This window comes from Epinephelus lanceolatus, chromosome 12 (genome assembly GCF_041903045.1).
Source record: "Epinephelus lanceolatus isolate andai-2023 chromosome 12, ASM4190304v1, whole genome shotgun sequence".
Classification (NCBI taxonomy): Eukaryota; Metazoa; Chordata; class Actinopteri; order Perciformes; family Serranidae; genus Epinephelus; species Epinephelus lanceolatus.
In genome coordinates, this window is record NC_135745.1 from 30,443,081 (window position 1) to 30,462,793 (window position 19,713).

Consider the following 19,713-nt stretch of genomic DNA (forward strand, 5'->3'; position numbering starts at 1 on the left):
AGTTGGGCTTCCATCCAAATATCAGGGAAATTTTTACTGAATTTTGAGAAAAGCCCTTCTGTACAGAGTTTGCATGTTCTCCCTGTGTCAGCGTGGGTTTACTCCGGCTTCCTCCCACAGTCCAAAGACATGTAGGTTAATTGGTGACTCTAAATTGTCCCAAGGTGTGAATGTGAGTGTGAATGGTTGTCTGTCTCTATGTGTCAGCCCTGTGATAGTCTGGTGACCTGTCCAGGGTGTACCTATTGTCACATTCCTCTAGTCCTTCTCCCTTTTCTCCTTTTTTCTCTGTATGTTTATAACGTGTACACAACAAGTCATTGTAATAAGTGCATATTTTCCAGCTCCCATGCCTCGGTTTGTGTTCTGAGAGGCATTTGCTCCTGACTTGCTTTTTGTTGTTGTTGTTTAAATAGCTCAACATTTTGGATAGTATGATTTTCTGTCAGACAGTTTGGTGTGAAAATCGATGGGAGATTAGCCTTGCTTAGCATAAAGACTGGTAGGCAGGGGTTGCAGCTAGCCATGCTGTGTTGAAAGTTCAGAAATCTGCTCTCCAACACACGCTGTTTTTGTTTAGTCTAGACACAGGTAAAAATGTTTTCAGGATGGTTCTGTATCTTTTGGCCAGGCTATTTCCTGCTGGCACTAACTCCACACCTCACCGAGTAGCATCGAGCTCTGTCTGTGGAGTCACTCATCATGTAGAAACGTGCCTTAAAGGTCCCATATAATGATCAGTTTCAGGTTTATACTTGTATTTGGGGTTTCTACTAGAACATTTTAACATGCTTTAATGTTCAAAAAACTATATTGTTCTCATACTGTCTGCTTGAATTCACCTGTATTGACCCTCTGTCTGAAATGCTCCACTGTAATGCCTGTCTTTTTAAGCCCCCTTGAAAAAACGCAGTCTGCTGTGATTGGTTACTGTTCTTGGGTCTTCCACATCTGCTCCCTCAGCGTCTCTGCACAGTCACTGCAGACAGGGAATGACTGTAACGGCACTGTAGCAACAGTTCCTACCTTTATATAGTGTAGTTCTGACATCACAACAACCAGGAAGTCCTGACGGCTCGTTTAAATGCTCAGTCTCTGGATGCGGACTGTGTCTTTCTTGTATTTATATACCACTTCTATGTGCTTTATAATAACAAAAAGACCTTTAAATCTAACTTTTATCAGTATGGGACCTTTAAAGTTGTGTAAGCAAATGTGTTACAGAGGCCATTACATATTCAAAAGCCATTTTGCAGCCCGCTGGGAAAACACACACATACATAAACCTACACATCGACACTTTTCCTCTTCCCCTCACACCTCCTGTCAATACCACTTATCACTTGTAATCAGTGACTAGACTCATCAATTATGTATTAGCTATAGCTTCCTGTCTGCTGACACAGCCAGTATGCATATACTTTATGTATCAGTGTGTGTGTCTGTGTGTGTGTTTGTGTGTGAATGATGAGAAGAAAACAGCGAAATCCTGAAAAAAAATTATGTAGTTTCCTTTCCCAGACAAAAACAAAGCCACACCTCTTATTTATCTGTCTATCCATCTCTAAACACTCCCACTCTGTCTCCCTCTCCCTCTTCTCTTTCTCCAGGGAACTGGCTAAATTGTGTGTGTGTGTGTGTGTGTGTGTGTGTGTGTGTGTGTGTGTGTGAAATCTAAGCCTGGGCCAGGCCTGCTTTGGCCCAGAATAAAAACACCAAGCTCATCAGTCAGTCACTCAGACCGGGCTCATGTTCGATCTAATGACCAGAAACTCTCTCTCTTACACGCATTCACAAACACACACACACTTTTTGGGCTGATGAGCTGCTAAACATGACACATCATACCCACAGTAGAGCACCTTCCAAATCTGAGTGCTCAGTGACAATTACCAAGAGGGGCGCTTAAAAAGCCTGGAATGAAAAATGTGGTTTTATTTGCAGTTTTTTTATTTCTAAGTAATTAATAGTGACTGATAAAGAATGAGAATTTTAGGCATCACTTTTGATTCTCAATTGAACTTTGAACCACATGTCAATAATCTCATTAAATTCTGCTACTTCCACTTAAGAAATATTAGCAAAATTAATTCAGCTGAATCTTTTCCTGAACCTAGAAAAGGTTACTCATGCTTTTGTATTCTCACGCCTCCACTACTGCAACGCACTGTTTGCATGCCTCAGTAAATCTTCAGTAGCTCAGTGCAGAACGCTGCAGCTCGTATTTTAACTGCGACAAATCATAGGTCATCACCCCAATTCTCGCCTACCTCTGCTGGCTGCCAGTTAACTTTAGATTCAATTTTAAAATTATTTTATTAACTTTTAAAGCTCAACATGGTTTAGCGCCGAGCTCCTGACTACATTCGCTCCAAGTCATGACTTGAGATCCTCAAGCCTCCCCTCACTAGTCGTCCTTAGATTGAGGTAAGTAACTAAAGGTGATCAGGCTTTTGCCGTGAAGGCCCCGAGGCTCTGGACTTCTCTGCCTGAGGGGATCAGGCTGGCTACCACATTACCTGTTTTTAAATCATTGCTTGAAACATATTCTTATAGGAAAGCTTTCCCTTTTAATGCCTGATATGTACTTTTTGATTTGTAACTGTTGTGTTTATTTCCTTTGTATTGTTTTGTTGTCTTTGTAGCTTTGAGTAGATAAGTACTATACAAATAGATATTGTTATTATTAGTAATGTCATAACTTAAAATTGGCTGGATCTATCAATTGAAAGGCTGCACTTTATATAAAAGCAATAGTGGAGGCTCTCTGAGGCCCCTCCCATCCCTTAAATTTGGAAAATGGTTTAGTTCGATTAGCACTAGGATTCGTCTCTAAACGAAGCCAGAGCCGAGTGCGTGATTGAATATGCTGCTGGAGCAAGTACACTGTCATGTCTTTCACCATGAGAGAGAAATCAGGATTCCAAAAAAAGAAAAGAAAGAAAGAAAGGAGAGGGAAAGAGAGGAAACTGACCTTGCAAAAAGAAAAATCAAAAGGTGCTTGAGAGACTGCTTATACACTGGACCCAGAATTTGGTGCTACACCCCTATGTCTTCCTTAAAATACCACTTCCACACAAACAAATCCACTCACACACACACACACACACACACACACACACACACACACACACACACACATCTGATATTTCCCATGCTTTCATCAGGGGGCATAAATGCACAGATCCATACACATGCACATGCGACCTGATTACTGAGAGAGTTGTTCGATTACAGAGAGACACGCTGTCTTATTGATTTTCAGCACCAAGCTGTGAGGTTTACATTCTGAGAGTGAAAGATGATGAGGAGGAGGAGGAGGAAGTGGAGGTGGAGGGTGTGAGTTTGTAAATTCCTGTACAAATGCTGTAAACTGCTGAAAGTACAGTACTTATAGAACCATGTGCAGAAAACCCCAAACATTTTTCACTCCCTTTGTCTCTTCAGCTCCTTCTGTGTCTGTCTATTTTTCTTCTCACTCCTGTTTCCTCCCTCTGGGGTGTCTCTCTCTCCCTCTCTCTCTCTGTCTGTCAGTCTTCCTCTCTTTTCCTCGCGCCTCCTCCTGTTTGTTTAAGTCTCTCTGCCTCTCTCTCACTCTCTGGTCGGCATCCACCACTTCAGCTGGGCCGCAAGAAGCTGTGATCCACCTGCCAAGAATCAAACAGCGCTGCCAACAGCCAGACTGGCGCACAAAGAGACCAGGATGCTTATACACACACTCACACACTAAACTGAGTCACACACACACCTCAGGATGGTGCCAGGGCCACAAAGAGAAAGACTGCTCAATAAGACCACCACACACACTCAATATAGAGTACAATATGTGACTAAATAATGAGTTCACATCTTTTCAGCTCAGTACACAAAGTATTACACCGGTAGACGTGATATATAATGAAGCCCGGCTTGCTGACACCAACATTCAACATGCTGATACAACATGTATAAGCCTCATTGTTTTCGTTCATCAGCTTAAAGTGATTTTCACCAAGGTTTTATGTCCCAACACCCCCAAAAGTTGTTATGTTTCCTGCTGCAGGAAAATGCTGACAGCTGCAGTCTACAGTAATCAAGGTGCTCTTGTGGCAGAAAATCTTCCGGTAATAGAAAGGCAAGGGAAAAATGGAAAGAAAATGCAAATAAGATGCTGATGATTCCTTTTGAGCACAAAGTAATCTAAAAAATATATTCTGATGCACCGCAGAGATTGTGTTGCAGTGGGATTTACTTTTAAATTTTATTCTATTTTTGTTTTTGAATTGTATTTTCTAATCTGATTTTCACCTTCCTTATCATTATTGAAAAACACCAGTAAATTTATGTATTCAGAATCTGTTAAGCCCTACATGTTTAGTTGACTCAATAGTAATTTATAAAAAAGAATATATATAATATAATATAATATATATATATATATATATATATATATATAATTTATAAAAAATTAAATATACATAATTTAAAAAAATTCAAAACAGTGTGACATATTTAATATTATTTGAATTAAGTGTGCAGTTTGCGTCAATATCCACTTAAAATTTCCAAATTATGTACACAAATTTCCAATATTTCTTCCTTTTTCAAATAAATTGTTTAATACTTTGAGAAATACAGTTATTGGAGATGGATTAGAGGATCAATACCACTTTCATGTCTTAGCTTAGCTTAGCATAATAACTGGAAATGGTGCCATGCCATTGTTACCAAAATTTTGAAGCCCCATTAATCCAAAAAATGTCCCATTGGACGGAGAGCCCATTTCTCCAACAGCCTGTTTCCCCCAAAACAAACAGCGATCGCTCCAAAGTCCAGTTTCTCCAGTTAGTTTCGGTTTGCCAGCAGCGCTTGAGCCATCGATCCCGGGTGTATTGACCAACCCTTTGTGGCATTTCCCAGTTGCACTCGAGCCACTGAATCCGAGTGTTAAGATGTAGGTAGATTTTGTTACTTTACCTTTGAGCCAGACTCGATGTTTCCCGTTTTCAGTCTTTATGCTAAGCTAGGCTAACTGTCGGCTTACAATACATAGCTGCATATAGTGTTCAAACATGAGCATCAATCTTCTCGTGGCAAGAAAGCTAATAAATGTATTTCCCAAATTGTTGAACATTTAAATTGAATTCAGTTCATTAGACAGACATCACCACTGAGGTTGAACAAAAACAGGTTGATAAACTAGGAAATAAAATACACAGTAAAACTGAAGTACCTGCTGGAGCACAGGGCTTTACAGCTTGCTCCATATACCGAGATAACTCACTGTACTCAAATACACCTAGATGCAATAAATAAAACAGCTATACAACTGCACACGAGTACACACACACACACTTATACACACACACACGCACACATGCACCCAATATCTCAGTATTAGTGTCGCCACACACACACAGACCGTCCCCTGCTTCCACTCCACTGAGAGCGCAGTTCAACGATTCAGAGTGTTGTCAGGGCAACAAACGGGCCGGCGGAGAGCAGGATGAAGGAGTGGGAAGAGTTGAGCTCTGAACTTTAGGAACAAACTGGCGTCATACCGAGACTGCTACTTTTTCTCTCTGACTGTCTTTTCATCAGTCCTCCCTCCACTCATCCACAAACCACCAGAGGCTCTCAATCAGTCTGCTCGCTTTTAGTCTCCTCTCTCCTTTCGGCACGCCCGCCCTCCGTTCAAGCTATTTTATAGGAGCTGTGTGTTACTGTATATCTGTCCTATCCTTATCTTGAGGGGTGTAAATCACAAGTTTCATCATGACAAGACCAGCTCAGTGGCCTTGTGGTATAGTGTCCGCCCTGAGACTGGGAGGTCGTGGGTTCGATCCCCGGCCGGGTCATACCAAAGACTATAAAAATGGGACACTGCCTCTGCCTCCCTGCTTGGCACTCAGCATCAGGGGTTGGAATTGGGGGATTAGATCACCACATGATTCCCGAGTGCGGCACCGCTGCTGCTCACCGCTCCCTCAGGGGATGGGTCAAATGCGGAGAACAAATTTCACACACTCAGGTGTGTGACAATCAGTGGAACTTTACCTTTACCTTTACCTGATATATTTGCTGATATGACAAAGTCTGCCACGATAAGATTTCGATTTGATTGAATTCAGGGGCCTGTGATCGATTTGAGATATCCTGATTGTCTTTTTCTTGGCTGCTTACCATGCTCTGCGTGGCGTCAGGCTGCTGGTACTGTTAGAATGTTTAGGAAGGAGGTGAGCTTGGACACAGACGTGACATGGAAATTTCATTATAAAGGCATATATTACAGGTCCAGTGTGTAGGATTTAAGGGCATCTATTGGCAGAAGTAGTATATGATATTCATAACTATGTCCTCTCCCATGAAGTCCGCCATGTTGTTTCTACGGTAGCCCATAACGGACAAACCAAACACTGGCTCTCTATAGTGCCATTTCCGTTTTTAACACTGGCCGCTGTAGTTCTCCTACACACTTTGCACAAAAGAGAACTTTCACATATGCAACATCACCCCTAGATGTCGCTAAATCCCACACACTGGACCTTTAAAAATGACGATATATATCAATGCTTTTAATTTACATCAATGATATTGGATCAGACTATTGAATCAACATATTGATACATATCGATGGATCTTTACAGCCCAACTTATCTGTAGTGAGTGACCTTTTCTATCCATTATTTTATTAGATGCAAGAAACTTCTCTCTCAATTCTTTCATTGGACCTCTTCCAGTAAGACATAGTTTTGTATGGAGGAAATACTTAACATATTATATTGTCACCTTGCATGTATGTTACAGGAAATGGATAGCTTTATAACCAGCAGTGACAAGATGTGAAGGAAATGCAACATTAGTTTTTCTTTTTTTTCTGTATAAAATGAAGCATGATCTTACTCATAAGTTAACATATTCAGATATTAACTAAAACTTCTAAATTTTGTGTTCTCTAGCTGACTAGTTCTTAACAAGGGGTTCCCGATCCCCACTAGGGGTCACCACAGCTTCATGGGGGGTTGTGAGGCCTTTTTTTTTTTTAAAGGGTATAAGGAATCTGTTTGCTTGTTTTTTTTTCTAATATATACAGTAGGCCTTCCTTTATTTCCTGCTGTTTTTAAAGTATGGATGATTATTCAAGTTATAAACTTAAAAAAAAATGTCACAATATAAGAGCACAGTGAAGACTTGAATACAAGCTATATTCACAAAGCCTTCACTCGCCGCTAAACAGCCTCGTCCTGCATTAAGAAAGTAAACAGTTAACACAACCAGGGAGCTTATAGGACAATGGCCAAGCGTCAGGGAGGAGACAACACTGAATTTATCAATAAACAAGCCCATAAGTATGTAGGATTGTTTCAAAAATAATCATACAGACAGAGAATTGCATAAAAGGACCTCAGGATATCACCAGTTATTACATTCACTATTTGAAGTCATTGTACAGTCTATCAGTTGTTCTGTACTGCTGTTGTTATGCATTGAATATAATACAAAATATATATGTCACGTCTTCAGGGGTTGCCAGTTTACTCATAATAGAAAAGGATCCTTTAAGGAAAAAGGTTGGAAACTCAGTGTGTTCATTATTAAAGTCAACAATCATTTAACTTCTTTAGTAGAGAAATCTGTCTGTTGTCTGCTACTGTATTTGCTCCTGTGTGAAAAGTCTGCACTGATGAACATATTCCATGTATAAAACATGAAATGTGTTTGAAGTGCGGTCTGTCGGCCGTCCTTTTACACCCTGAATTTGGAGCTTTACTTTGAACGTCTTTTAAAGTTTAAACTGTACAGTTGTTCTCACGAGCATTCATCAAAGTGCAGATAAATTGTGAAAGGTTTTACAGCCAAACTACAAACGTTTGTATTCAGATTTTCAGCCTCTATTATGTGCTGTTTGTGTGCGTGGGACATGTTTCCCCTAAAGCAGTCACATCCCAATCTGCAATTTTCTTAATTTGATTTTTCTATAAAGAGTTTAGGGCGGGCTGAGATGGGATCTATTATGATTCCAGAGGAAAAAAATGTTATTCTTATTTGAGTGTGATAGCTGTCTGCAAACCCAATGTGCCTATGAATAATTCAATGGATTTAAATTAAATTCTAATCCTAATTCTTCTTTGATTCAGTTCAATCACCCCTGCTTTCTAACTTCCCGTTTTGTTCGGGGGAAATGTAATGTTGATCCTCCACACTTCGACAAACACAAAATTAAATTGGGTTGGACTGAATCGTATAGATAATTACACAGCAGCATATAGCTTTACAAATGACTGATAGACAGCAGCGGATCACTGAAGGTAAAAGCTGATTCTGTGAAACACACCAATAAAATTCAATTAGCTATTACATGCATGGCTAAATAATAGCTGGGTGTCTGAATCACGAGTTGATAGAAAAGTGGATCAAAGCATAAAAAATAATTATCATTTGCCCTTAAACTGCAAAAAGAAACTAGTTAATGTTTGAATGGATTGATTAATTTGTCCTTAGATATTCATTTGCTTCAACAAAGTATGATTTCATAACCTTCTTTATCATTAAACTCAGCCATAAGAAATGTATACGAGCAGGGTTATCTGCACATAAGTGTTAGAAAACATAAAATATGTTAGCTGAGCCACACCAGGAGATAAATGTTATCATGTGGCAGAAAAAAGCTGGATGTAGTTCATGTATGAATCATGTATATGGATGACTTTACTATATTTTCCATATAATTATCATATCATTGGGACACTAGGGTGCATGTATCTTTAATCACTGACTGGCCAGTAAATCAAGACACTTAAAATATTAGCTGTAAGTGTGCTGTAAGACATGAATGTGAGGGCAGATGTTAAGACTATCAGTGCAAATGACATTTAAGTAAGAAAGTTATCAAGAATGATAAAGACATTTAAGTGGGCTTAAATCAACTCCTTTGTGTCAAAACAAGTAGTTCACTCTGTTTTTATTTGCCTGATATCAAACTGAACTCGTTACTCTCTGTCTCCATCAGGTGTCTTTGTCCCGGAGAGGACGTGTTACGAAGAGGCGGTGGACATCTTCCAGACTGACAAAATGCTGCGTACACAGAGAACCGCCAAAGTGCAGACTGAGGTAAACACTGAACAGCATGTGGGAGCTACTGAATCATTATGTGAGGCAGAGACACAAGCAAGGAAAGCACCAATACACCATGCTGTTGATGCGGCTTAAAGGGACAGTTCACCACAAAATCAAAAATACATATTTTTCCTCTCACCTGTAGTGCTATTTATCTAGATTGTTTTGGTGTGAGTTGCTGAGTGTTGGAGATATCAGCCGTAGAGATGTCTGCCTTCTCTTGAATATAATGGAACTAGATGGCACTCGACTCGTGGTGCTCAAAGCACTCGGTTACTCAAGATAATCCACAGACCTTGCTGTGAGCAGTTTCATGTAGGAACTATTTTCTTTCTACTGAACTACACCTGCCACCGGTATCACAGTGCAGAAGGAAGCATGTATCTCCAGCCAGCTCACCTAGCACTACTAAGCTAGCTAACAGCTCAGCAGAGGAGGATGCCATTAATATTGACATTTGTCACAAGCCAATTATCCATGAGTAGATGCACACCTCCTTCTATGTGACACTACAGTTACATTAGTAGTGCCCTCCTTAAGCTGTAACGTTAGCTAGCTCAGTCGTGATCGGTGAGCTAGCAGTAGATGCACACTTCCTTCTGCATGGTGATACAGTTGGTGCAGGCTGAGTGCCTTCCAGTTTTATTATATTTGAGAAAAAGCATCTCTACGGCTGATATCTCAACACTCAGCAACTTTTAAAACAATCTAAATTGATAAACAGCACTACAGGTAAGAGGAAAAAATATGCATTGTGATTTTGGGGTGAGCTGTCCCTTTAAACTGATGCAAAAAAACAGCTTATTCAGATTAACCAAGCAAAACTTTGTAGGAAAATGAAACAAGGTAAACAGGAAAACAGATCTACATCATTTATCTAAAGGTCTTAATGTAGGTCTAAACTGTGAGGTTGGATTTTTGTGAATAAGCCAGCAGAAATATACCAGATCTAACCCAATTTTCAGGTAAAAAATAAGTCAAGACAACAGCCATAAGATGTCTACTCCACAGCAGTACCACATGGGTAAAAAAATAAATAAATGTGATGTTAAGAAGCTCTTTTCCAAGGCAGCTGCTTTAGTGAAGTGATTTCTAAATGGGATGCACATGGTTTATTGAAAACCTTCTCCAAAGCCTTGGGAAAAAAAAAACCCTGGCAACCCAAAAGGCAGATGGCGCGCAATGCTAAAAATGTTTATGAAAATATCCGTGTACGTGATGAACTGCACCTCGTTGAGTTTGCATTTTTGGACCTCCCTCCCCCTTCCGCTGTGGCGGAAAGTACATTAGCCTACTCTGCTATTTCATATACACTGGCAGCACTAGCAGAACAGAAAAGATGCCATTCTGACAGACTATGACAGGAGCACTGCCCTAGTTTGTCGCTTGAAGAGGCTCTGAGTGTGTGTGTGTGTGTGTGTGTGTGAGTGTGTACGTGGGTGTATGGGTTTGTCTGTGCGTGCTGGTTGAACGCTTACGGTGTTGAACTGTGACACCCAGTCAGATCCAGACACTTGTTTTTTTAATAAGCTTCTTCCAACAGTATGCCAGCAACTCATCAAGGGCAAAGAGCAACAAACACATCCACACACAGCCGTAACGACACACACAGACACACCAGCGCACACAAACTGGAGACCTTGAGGATTCAGAAACAACTTAGAGTACAAACCACAGGCACAGACGCCTCCACACATGGGCCTACGCACACACTGTGACGCACCATTCATTTGAGAAGTGAAATAAAATAGCTTGTGCAAAGTGAATAGAGTGAATGAGCAGCGATAGATAAAGCTCTTTCTCCTTAATAAGACACAGATAATTCTGCAGGAATGTGTTTCTCTAAACTCCTCTTCTTGTGTTTATCTCTTTCTTGACCTTTGTTGTGCTTTGTTAGTTCTTATGACATTCCTCCTGACGGGACACACACTTTCACACACACTCGTGCACACAGCTGTCACACAGTGGTTGGTCACAGGAGGGTAAATTGGCCTAGAATCTCAGGAGTGAGTCACGGCAGCGAAGACGGTTAGGAAATCACATGTCAGATAAAAGTGTGTTGAGACAGGTTGCTACAGTCACACACACCCATATGACATAAACACACACATGCCTACAATAATTGTCTGTCTGGCAATGTGTCTGTCTGCCCAGCTGCTGCTATTAAATCAAACTTAAACCAATTTGCACTGATGTGGACACCATAACATAGTAAACAGAGCAGCAGAACAAGCTTAAACTGACACTAAAAAGGGATAAGGGGGGCAGATGGATGTACTGCAGGGAAATTTATGAAGGAATTATGTTAGCAAAACACCCCAAACCAACAGAGAAACATTTGTTAGCTTGGCCGTGTTCGCTGCTGCTCAGTTTTGTCTGGCAAACCATTACCTGACTCAGCTAACATCCTTGCATCAGTGGAAAAAGCTCTTCTTGTGTGTCGAGACAAATGTCGAGAAGACGCAGGTCTACAAATCAGCAAACGGGGTCAACAAAGGATAAAAAGGTACCATTTGTTACATCTGAGAAGCTGCACAAACATGCATGTTCCAAACAGCGTAATTTTCTCGTGAAGAAAACAGAAAGGTTTTTTAAGGATTTGAAAATACTGATTTGTACATGGAGTCAGTTTCAGTCATGGGGGAACTGTACTTCAGAGCTGTTCTTGGATATATAAATCCATTTCAAGCATGCAGTGATATAATACAGGGTTCCTGCAGATCCTTATAAAGTCTTAAAATGCAAAAACTAAGGCCTTAATTGGTGTTAAAATGTCTTCAATCAGTGTTTTCAAAATTCTTAAAAATACAAAGAAATGGAAAGTAGGGTTTTATTAATTGTTTTTTTTTCTCACACTGCATTGTAAAATTTCCAAATAATTGGTAACATAATTTTTTAAAATTAATTTACGAAATGCCTCTCACATTAAAATCATGAAGATTGGGACAGTGGAACCAACAACATTCATATTTTGTTTTCAGCCTGGATGCTAAGAGCAGAGGATCCATTGCCTGCCAGCTAACTGTCACTGTACCCTGGACGACATGGGGAAGTGCAATGTCAACAAAAACTGTCTATTTAATCAAGATTTTACGGCACATCCAAAACCAGTAAATGGCAATGCATAGGAGGCTCTGTGTGTTTTATGCAAAATGTTTTTAAAACGTTGCATGATGGTAATCAAGGCAGGGGAATCCCACATGCAGGATGAGAAACATAAAATCGCCAAGAAAAGCCGCCAACACACATCAGGTATTTCCTAGTTCTGTTGTACCTTTGTACCTATTTTCCCTAACCCTGCATGATTAATGTCAGTTCATGTTACTTTTGGTTCTTGTAAAATTGGTCTTAAATTTCAACCTGAGTGGCTTTAAAAGGCTCTTAAAAAGTCTTAAATCTAACTCAGGAGCCCTGAAATATATGAACTGACTTTCCCATGTATGAATCTACTGTGAAGTAAAATAGAAAAGAAGCTGTGTGAATATTTTCTGGCAGTTACAGTCCAGCTTAAGTCCTCAGGAATTTTGCTCTTGTGAAACCTTCACAGCTGTTCATCATCAGCAGAGAAAAGATTGCAGCGCCGGTCAGCAAACATACTATATCTACAGCTGACCCAAATCCTCGGCTGTTTGTTTGTAAAGCTGGCTAATGCAGCCTTTCACAGCCGCGGCACGAGCCAAGCCCGCAGAGCAAACAACAAGAGGAAAACAGAAAGAGAGGGAGAGGTACAGAAACAACCAAATTCAATTTAGTCAAATTAAAGGTCAGGGCAGGGGGTGCCGGGGTGGATATGAGTGAGGAGGGGCGATGAGAGGAAAAGTGTGTGTGTGTGTGTTCGAGTGGCGAGTGGAGAGTGGAGAGTGGTCAAGGCCCAGTGATCAGTGATTTGACCAGCAGTTAAGGGCTTGTTCAGAGGGGGAGGGGGGTCAGCAGACGTGGTGGGGGCCCCACTTATACCCAAAACTTCACTCCAGCCATCAGACATCACACACTGAGGGAAGGCTTCCTTTGACATTAATGAACTCTGCATCCGGCGGAAATCACTCAAGCCTACAGTTCAGTTCTGGCTGTTTAAGACACACACACGTTCACATTACTTGTGGAAAATGAAATAATATGTTATAAAGCAGCTGCTGTGTCGTGTATCAACTTCTAGAAAAGGTACAATTAATTAAAAGTCACATTAAGATACAGTATCGATTTTTAACTGATGAGTGCGCTCCATAAAGCAATTAAAGAAGTGAGAAAAATCTGTACTGTGTGGCTGCACTGTAGTTAATTTAACTCAGTTTGCATTTGTTTACACCATAAAGAGAAAAACTAAACTCATATGCACACTGGGGAATATAGTCCAGATGCTTTTCCTGTCCTTTCCTTTAACAGCACAGTCTGCAGATCAACTTGACTGACACATCAGACTTCACGCTTTCGAGGTCTGGTCTGACAGTTGGAGAAAGATCCCTTTGTTCTCTCTCTTGCTGAGAGTAAGATGACGACATCTATACCACTCTCACACCGGTAAATTTGAAGCTGCAGTTAGTTGATGGTTAGCTTAGCTTAGCATAACAGCTGGAAGCAGGGGGAAACAGCTAGCCTGGAACCTCTGAGGGCATTTGTACACTGAGGGTGTGATGAATAAACAATGTGAAAATGTGAAACACTCGCCGACAAATAATTCTTGCCAAAATATTTGTTCTGGCAGTGACACAGCACATTTTTGCGGCAGTTGCAACACTTTTTCAGTGAAAAGTTTAACTAGATTCGAGCCAGGTCATTCTTCGGAAAAAAAGATGAGGTCCTTCTGGGGATGCTCGCGCCGCATCTGAGGAGGCAGAGGACCAACAACCGGAAATTATTGTAAGTTACTTTATTGGGTTTCCCTTCAGCAAAATGCTTTGAGTGAATTTGAGTTCCATCTGGTAAACAGTTATGCAGTGTCAGTGTGTAGGGCTTTTATTGTGAAAGATAAGAACATAAGTAGTGGATCTTGTATGCACTGCCTTTGTAAGGTTGAAAGGCGTGATAAAGTTTGCTTGTTTGCTCTTAGTTTGGACTACGGAGTCTCTGTGTTGATGTTCCACACAACATGATTGGTCAATGCCTTTATTTGCCCTGGGAAAGGTCAGAAAAATCAACCACATTCCCAAAAAAAATTAAGTTGCTTTTTCGTCGCATAGTATTTGTGTTCTGTGTAACAGTACTCGTGAAAATAATAACAGCTTAAAGTGGATTCATCACACAAAAACAATGCCCTTTATGTGTAAACCTCACCAACGAACACTTTATGTCTCCTTTGTTGAATACAAACAAAAGCCGCACTGTCAAAATGACTATTTGTGGCTTTATTGTTGTTGTGTGCTGGACTACTTCTCGGCCATGACTTCCTGGCAATCTCACACTGACGAAAAGACCCCAGGAGGTCAGAAACAACCCCCTGTAAAACCACATGTGGTCATTTTCAGACCCTCAGTTTGTGCACAAATTCCGCAGATATAACATGTTAATTGGTGAGCTTTAAAGGTGCTGGTAGGTTGGGATTTTTTTTTTTTACCCCTGGACAGAGCTTGCTAGCTGTTTCCAATCCTTATCAAAGGGCAACCTCCAAGGCTGAAGAATGAAGCCAACACAGAAGTGCCTAAACCTGCAGTTCCTTGAACGGCCACATGAGACTGGCTCCAGAAGCCAGCGGATCCTCATAGACTCCAATGTTAAAGCAGAAATAAACATCTTAACACCCTCGTACAGAAAACGTACACATAATGTCAAACTATTACATTTGACATGGAGAAACTGACTGTTAAGGGTTAACGATTTATCTTTGCCGAAACAAAAGAATTTGAATTAGTAGGGCTGAATACAAAACCATATTTAGCAACCACTGACTACCATCAAATAAAACACAAAGGCTCTGCGGGTGCTCAACAGAACACATAGAAATTTATTCTCTTTTTTCTTATCGCTTTTGTTTTGTCTCACGGATTCTCTCTTGTGGATTTGTCTTTTATTTATAATTTCAGTCCCCCCTTCTCTCTCTCTCTCTTTCTCTCGCTCTCTCTCACACACACACGCACACACACAATGAATCCATGAGGTGAAGCCCTCACAGCAGAATCCTTCTCTGTCACTGAGCTGTATTTATAACCCCATCTATCAGCCAGCCCCGGGAATACATGACACTATTCTCTGGACCGAGACCACCAAACTGCCCCCCAGCCATACATTACGATAGCATGATTGTGTGTGGGGGTGTGTGTATGCACGTGCACATGCATCCATGTGTGCGTGTGCATGGGCCTGTGTTAAGCAGATATAGGAGCTCCACCTCATTACAGAAAACATACAGCGGGCTGTCCAACTGTTACACTGCTACTGGAAGTCAGAGAGAGGAAGAGGGGAGGGAGGGAGTAAAGAAGGAGAAAACAAAAGGGGAAACAAGTAAGGAGAGAGAGAGATGGAGGCCAGGAGGGAGAGAAGGGCAGATATGAAAGATGGGGATTAAAGATGGATTGGAGTGGAGGAGGTAGACAAGAAAAACAGGAGGGTGCTCGCGCTTGCTGTCTGTCTCCGCTGCTCTCTGATGGGAGCGTCGATCTATATCATCTTCTGTCCAAGGTCACGGTTGTTACATGGGAGCGTAGCAATTTCTCGGACTCACACACACACACTTGGTGAAGTATGGCTCTGCCGATAACTACAAGCAACCATTATAGATTAAAGCAATTAAACCAGAGGAGACCTTTGACCCAACATTATACCACAGTCAGGATGTTGTGTGAATCATACGACATGTGTGGGAGGGGAGGCTTTACATATGCTTGCCTCTGCACTAACTGCTCACCCCTATGTTAACCTTACAAAGCAATACAGCAATTCCCTTCACCCACCGCCTCCCCGTACCCTAAGGCCAATCCAATAAAAAGCTTCAAGTGTACCGTAGTTCCGAGACCAATTACAGATTACAGTAAAGCTCAAGACTATAACATAAACCACAGTTGAGTCACATTTTCCCCATGTTTTGTTGTTTTTCCTCTCCCTCCCTGCCCTCTCTTGATTATTAATTCAATTATACATCCATTTGTGCAGCAGTTTTCGGGCAGAATTTGGAATGAAATCATTTATCCACCTCTATTAGTACACGCTAATCAGCGTACACTTGCAGTGGAAGGAAGAGCGGGGCTCCCAGTCATGCTCCTGTGTTTTCTAGGATTGAGGAGGTATATTTAGAGAGAGAGGGGGAAGACACGAAAATAGAAATAGTCTGCTCCGTTCCCCACCGGGAGGATGCAGAAAGGGAGAAGTGGGTGCAAGGAAACAACAACAAAAAAGGAGCAGACACTGAGTCAGAAGGAATGCAGAAGGAAAGTGAAGACCGGCTGAGGACAGCAGGACAAAAAGGAACCGTGAGAGACCTGTGAGCATCCACCCTGCTGTTACATCAGTATGCCCTCAGGGTTCAGACCGAGGGTGTGTTGGGCTCCCTCTGCTGGTGCACAACAACTCCTCCATTCCTCTTCCTCCCCTTACTGTTGATGACAAAAGACCTTCAAAGGACGCTCTTCATCAAAACAACGTATGAATGGACCCTTTCCCACTACATGTCCCCCGGTCTGCAGCAGTTTCAAACATCAATTCTCCGGAAGCACCGTGTGCCGCCGGTGCACCCACACAACTGAGTCTCTTGTAAATGCCAACAATTTTGGAGCAGATCAATAGCTCCGGTAGTAAACTAAGCTTGTTGACAGTTTAACACTATTTTCCCGCTAACACTATCAGCTCTATCAAAGGGACTGTGTTCTTAATTGAGCCTTGAGAGCTCTATCTCTCCTTTTTATGACAGCCTCACTTCTACTCGACAGACTCAGAGGGAGGATTTCCTGGAATAACATGACTACCGAGATACGTGGGTGGAGAATATGCACACTCATAGACAAACACAAGGCACACACACACACACACACACACTGGCACAAAGAAAAGCAATCCCTCAGCTAAGTGTGCAGTCGCAGCAGGAAAACTGGCAGGCCGAAAAGGTAAACGCAGGGCACAGAGCGGCTGACAAAAATGGCTTCATTGGATTACTTTCCCATCGGGGTATGGACACACACCCTCCACATATACACACACAAGTCGGGCATTGGGCTTATAGTTGCCAATTAGGCCAATAGTCTGACACAGCAGGACAGAGAAATAACCACAGGATGAAAGACAAAGTGAATCAGACGCGGGCTGCATGGCAGATTATTTGAAAAGTGTGTATCAGTGATGAAAAACCTTCAGTCACCTCAAAAATTCTCACGCTGGACATCATCACACACACAAACGCACACACACACACAGACACACACAGCAACTCACAGATGCCCCTGGTCGTTTATCTAAATCAACAGGAGTTTCCTTTGACTTCCAGTTGGTTTCATCATTCATGCTCATTTCAATGAATATTTCAGCAGTGTGTTAGTGTCGCCTTCACATGCATTGTCTCCCGCTGTGAAAACACTCCTCCACTCTTGTGCGTCTGTGTGTGTGCGTCTCTTGCTCCCTATCTATCCTTCAGAGCCTTTGTTCTACGTGAACTCCACGGGGCTGTGACATACATTCAGCCGCATGTACGTACGTGCCGCTTATACTGTTAAGTCAGCCGGAGACAAGAGATGTCATCAAACGTCGCCCTGTCATTGTGTGCGTGTGTTCAAGGTGATTGTTGAGTGTTTAATCCAAGCCTGGAGTCTGTGTGTGTGTGAGAGAGTGAGTGAGAGGAAAAAATATTGATGGAAGGCAAATCATCCAGCTCATAACAAGGATGGAGAGCTTTGTTGAGCTGCAGGCGTAGATACTGGGGGGATGCCGGGGACGCTTTTCCCCCGTGGTTAAAAACATGAAACTAACAGAGGAGTTTTGTTTTGACAAAATTAAAAACATCAACATGCAGAGTGTTTTAAGTTCAAAATCTCCTGGTGAGGACCCCCAGTTCCCTTTTCATGCATCCCTCCTAATGTGGGAACAAAACCTACGCCCTTGGCTGAAGAGCAGGACTGACTGGAGCTTTGGGAAACACTGAGTAAAATAATTCACAGAATGACAATCAAGTCACAGCTGCATCATCTCCAGTCACACTGTCTGACAGCCAGCCAGCAAAAAAACAAAAAGTTGAGATAACCCTCCAACAGCTTTATAAAGCAGTTACTGTGCATATAACTTCTGCACACCCGCCTCTCTCTTCTTTTATCTCCACTTAGTGCAACTTCCCATTAAACAAGCAAGCTCCCATCCGTGTTTCAGCCCACCAAGCAGTCAAGAGTAGTTAGTGAGTAAATGCATTGGCTAATTTCAGGCCGAGCATCGATGTTAATACAATAACTGAGAGAGGCTCAGCAGCAGCGTGTGACAAATTTAATGTAATTGCTGCTCCTCATTTGCAGACTGAGGCTGGAGCAGGAGGCAAAAAAACATTTATCAGTGCTTTATAATGAAGATATTTATAATGAGGAGGGAGATGTCACTGTTGTTTTGGTGTAATCTTTCTCAGTTAGGTTAGTTTAATGCAAGGAATATAGTTATATATGAATGAATACAATGTGAGGAGATGTCAGAAAGTAAAATGTCTACATCAGCCTTCTCTATCTTCAGCATGGCAGGGCTGCCTGTGTGTATATGTCATACAAATTTAATGTCAGTGTGCTCGGAAAAGAAAAACGTGACGAACAGTTTCCCCCCCTCTCCTTCTCCCTCTCTCCGCTTTTCTTTATGCATCATTCATAACCGAGCCGAGCACTTAACGGGAGTCTCCGCCGCTCCGCTCCGCTCCGCTCCTTTCCCCGGCAAGTGGAACCGCGGGATGGGGCTCCCCATCCGCCAACACAGCGCACAACCCAAGTCATCTCCCTCACTCCACTTTCAGCTTCACACACACACACACACACACACACACACACACACACACATACACGCACTGACACACAACCCCGTCAGGGCACCCACCTTCATTCTCCGGGTAATTCCGTAAGGCTCGGCACGGCGACAACGCGTGAAAAAGCAGAAGCAGGGAGGACAGGAGGAAAAGGGATGGATAGATCCACAGGACGCGTGGTGGTGCCATTTTTCAGGCTGCGCTGCGCCCTCGCTGCATCCCTGTTGGCGGTGTCGAGTCGGTGAGCGCAGCCCTGCGATTGAGGAGAGAGGGAGAGCAGAGCAGAGGAGAGAGGACAGGAGGGGAGAGAGGGAGGAGGAGACGCTGGGAAGGAGGGTCCACAGCCAGCCAAGTCCTGTCAATCAGCCGCCTGGCTCTGGGGTGGTAGAGAGGCCTTAGGAGACTCGTCAGACTGGGTTACACTGTAAAAAATAACCCACCTGAACCAGAGGATGAGCCTGATATTGAGTTTCAATGTGTGTATTTTTCACTGTCCATTCCCTAACCAAATAAACACAATCAACTGTCAGTGCTTCAATTGCATAGTCAGAATTTTGTTCTCTTTTCCAAGGCTAAACTGGAAGCCATGCACAATGGAGCTTCAAACCTAAAACCTGGCAATAATTCCACAACTAAACCAAACCTTTCATTGGGATGAGATGATTATAAGTACATTTTCAAAATATTGGAGCCCGTCTTTTGCAGTGGAG

General features: G+C 42.1%; 1 protein-coding gene across 2 annotated transcripts in view; it reads right to left on the reverse strand.

The window, feature by feature from the left end:
* LOC117271950 (ephrin type-A receptor 3) overlaps positions 1 to 19,278 on the reverse strand; it is a 117,163-nt gene extending 97,885 nt beyond the window's left edge. For both annotated transcript variants that reach the window (XM_033650532.2, XM_033650533.2), the window contains exon 1: positions 19,075 to 19,278. In XM_033650532.2, the coding sequence (XP_033506423.1) occupies positions 19,075 to 19,192 (118 nt within the window). In that variant the 5' untranslated portion in view covers positions 19,193 to 19,278. The remainder of the gene's footprint in view (positions 1 to 19,074) is intronic.
* Between the last annotated feature and the right edge of the window lie 435 nt (positions 19,279 to 19,713).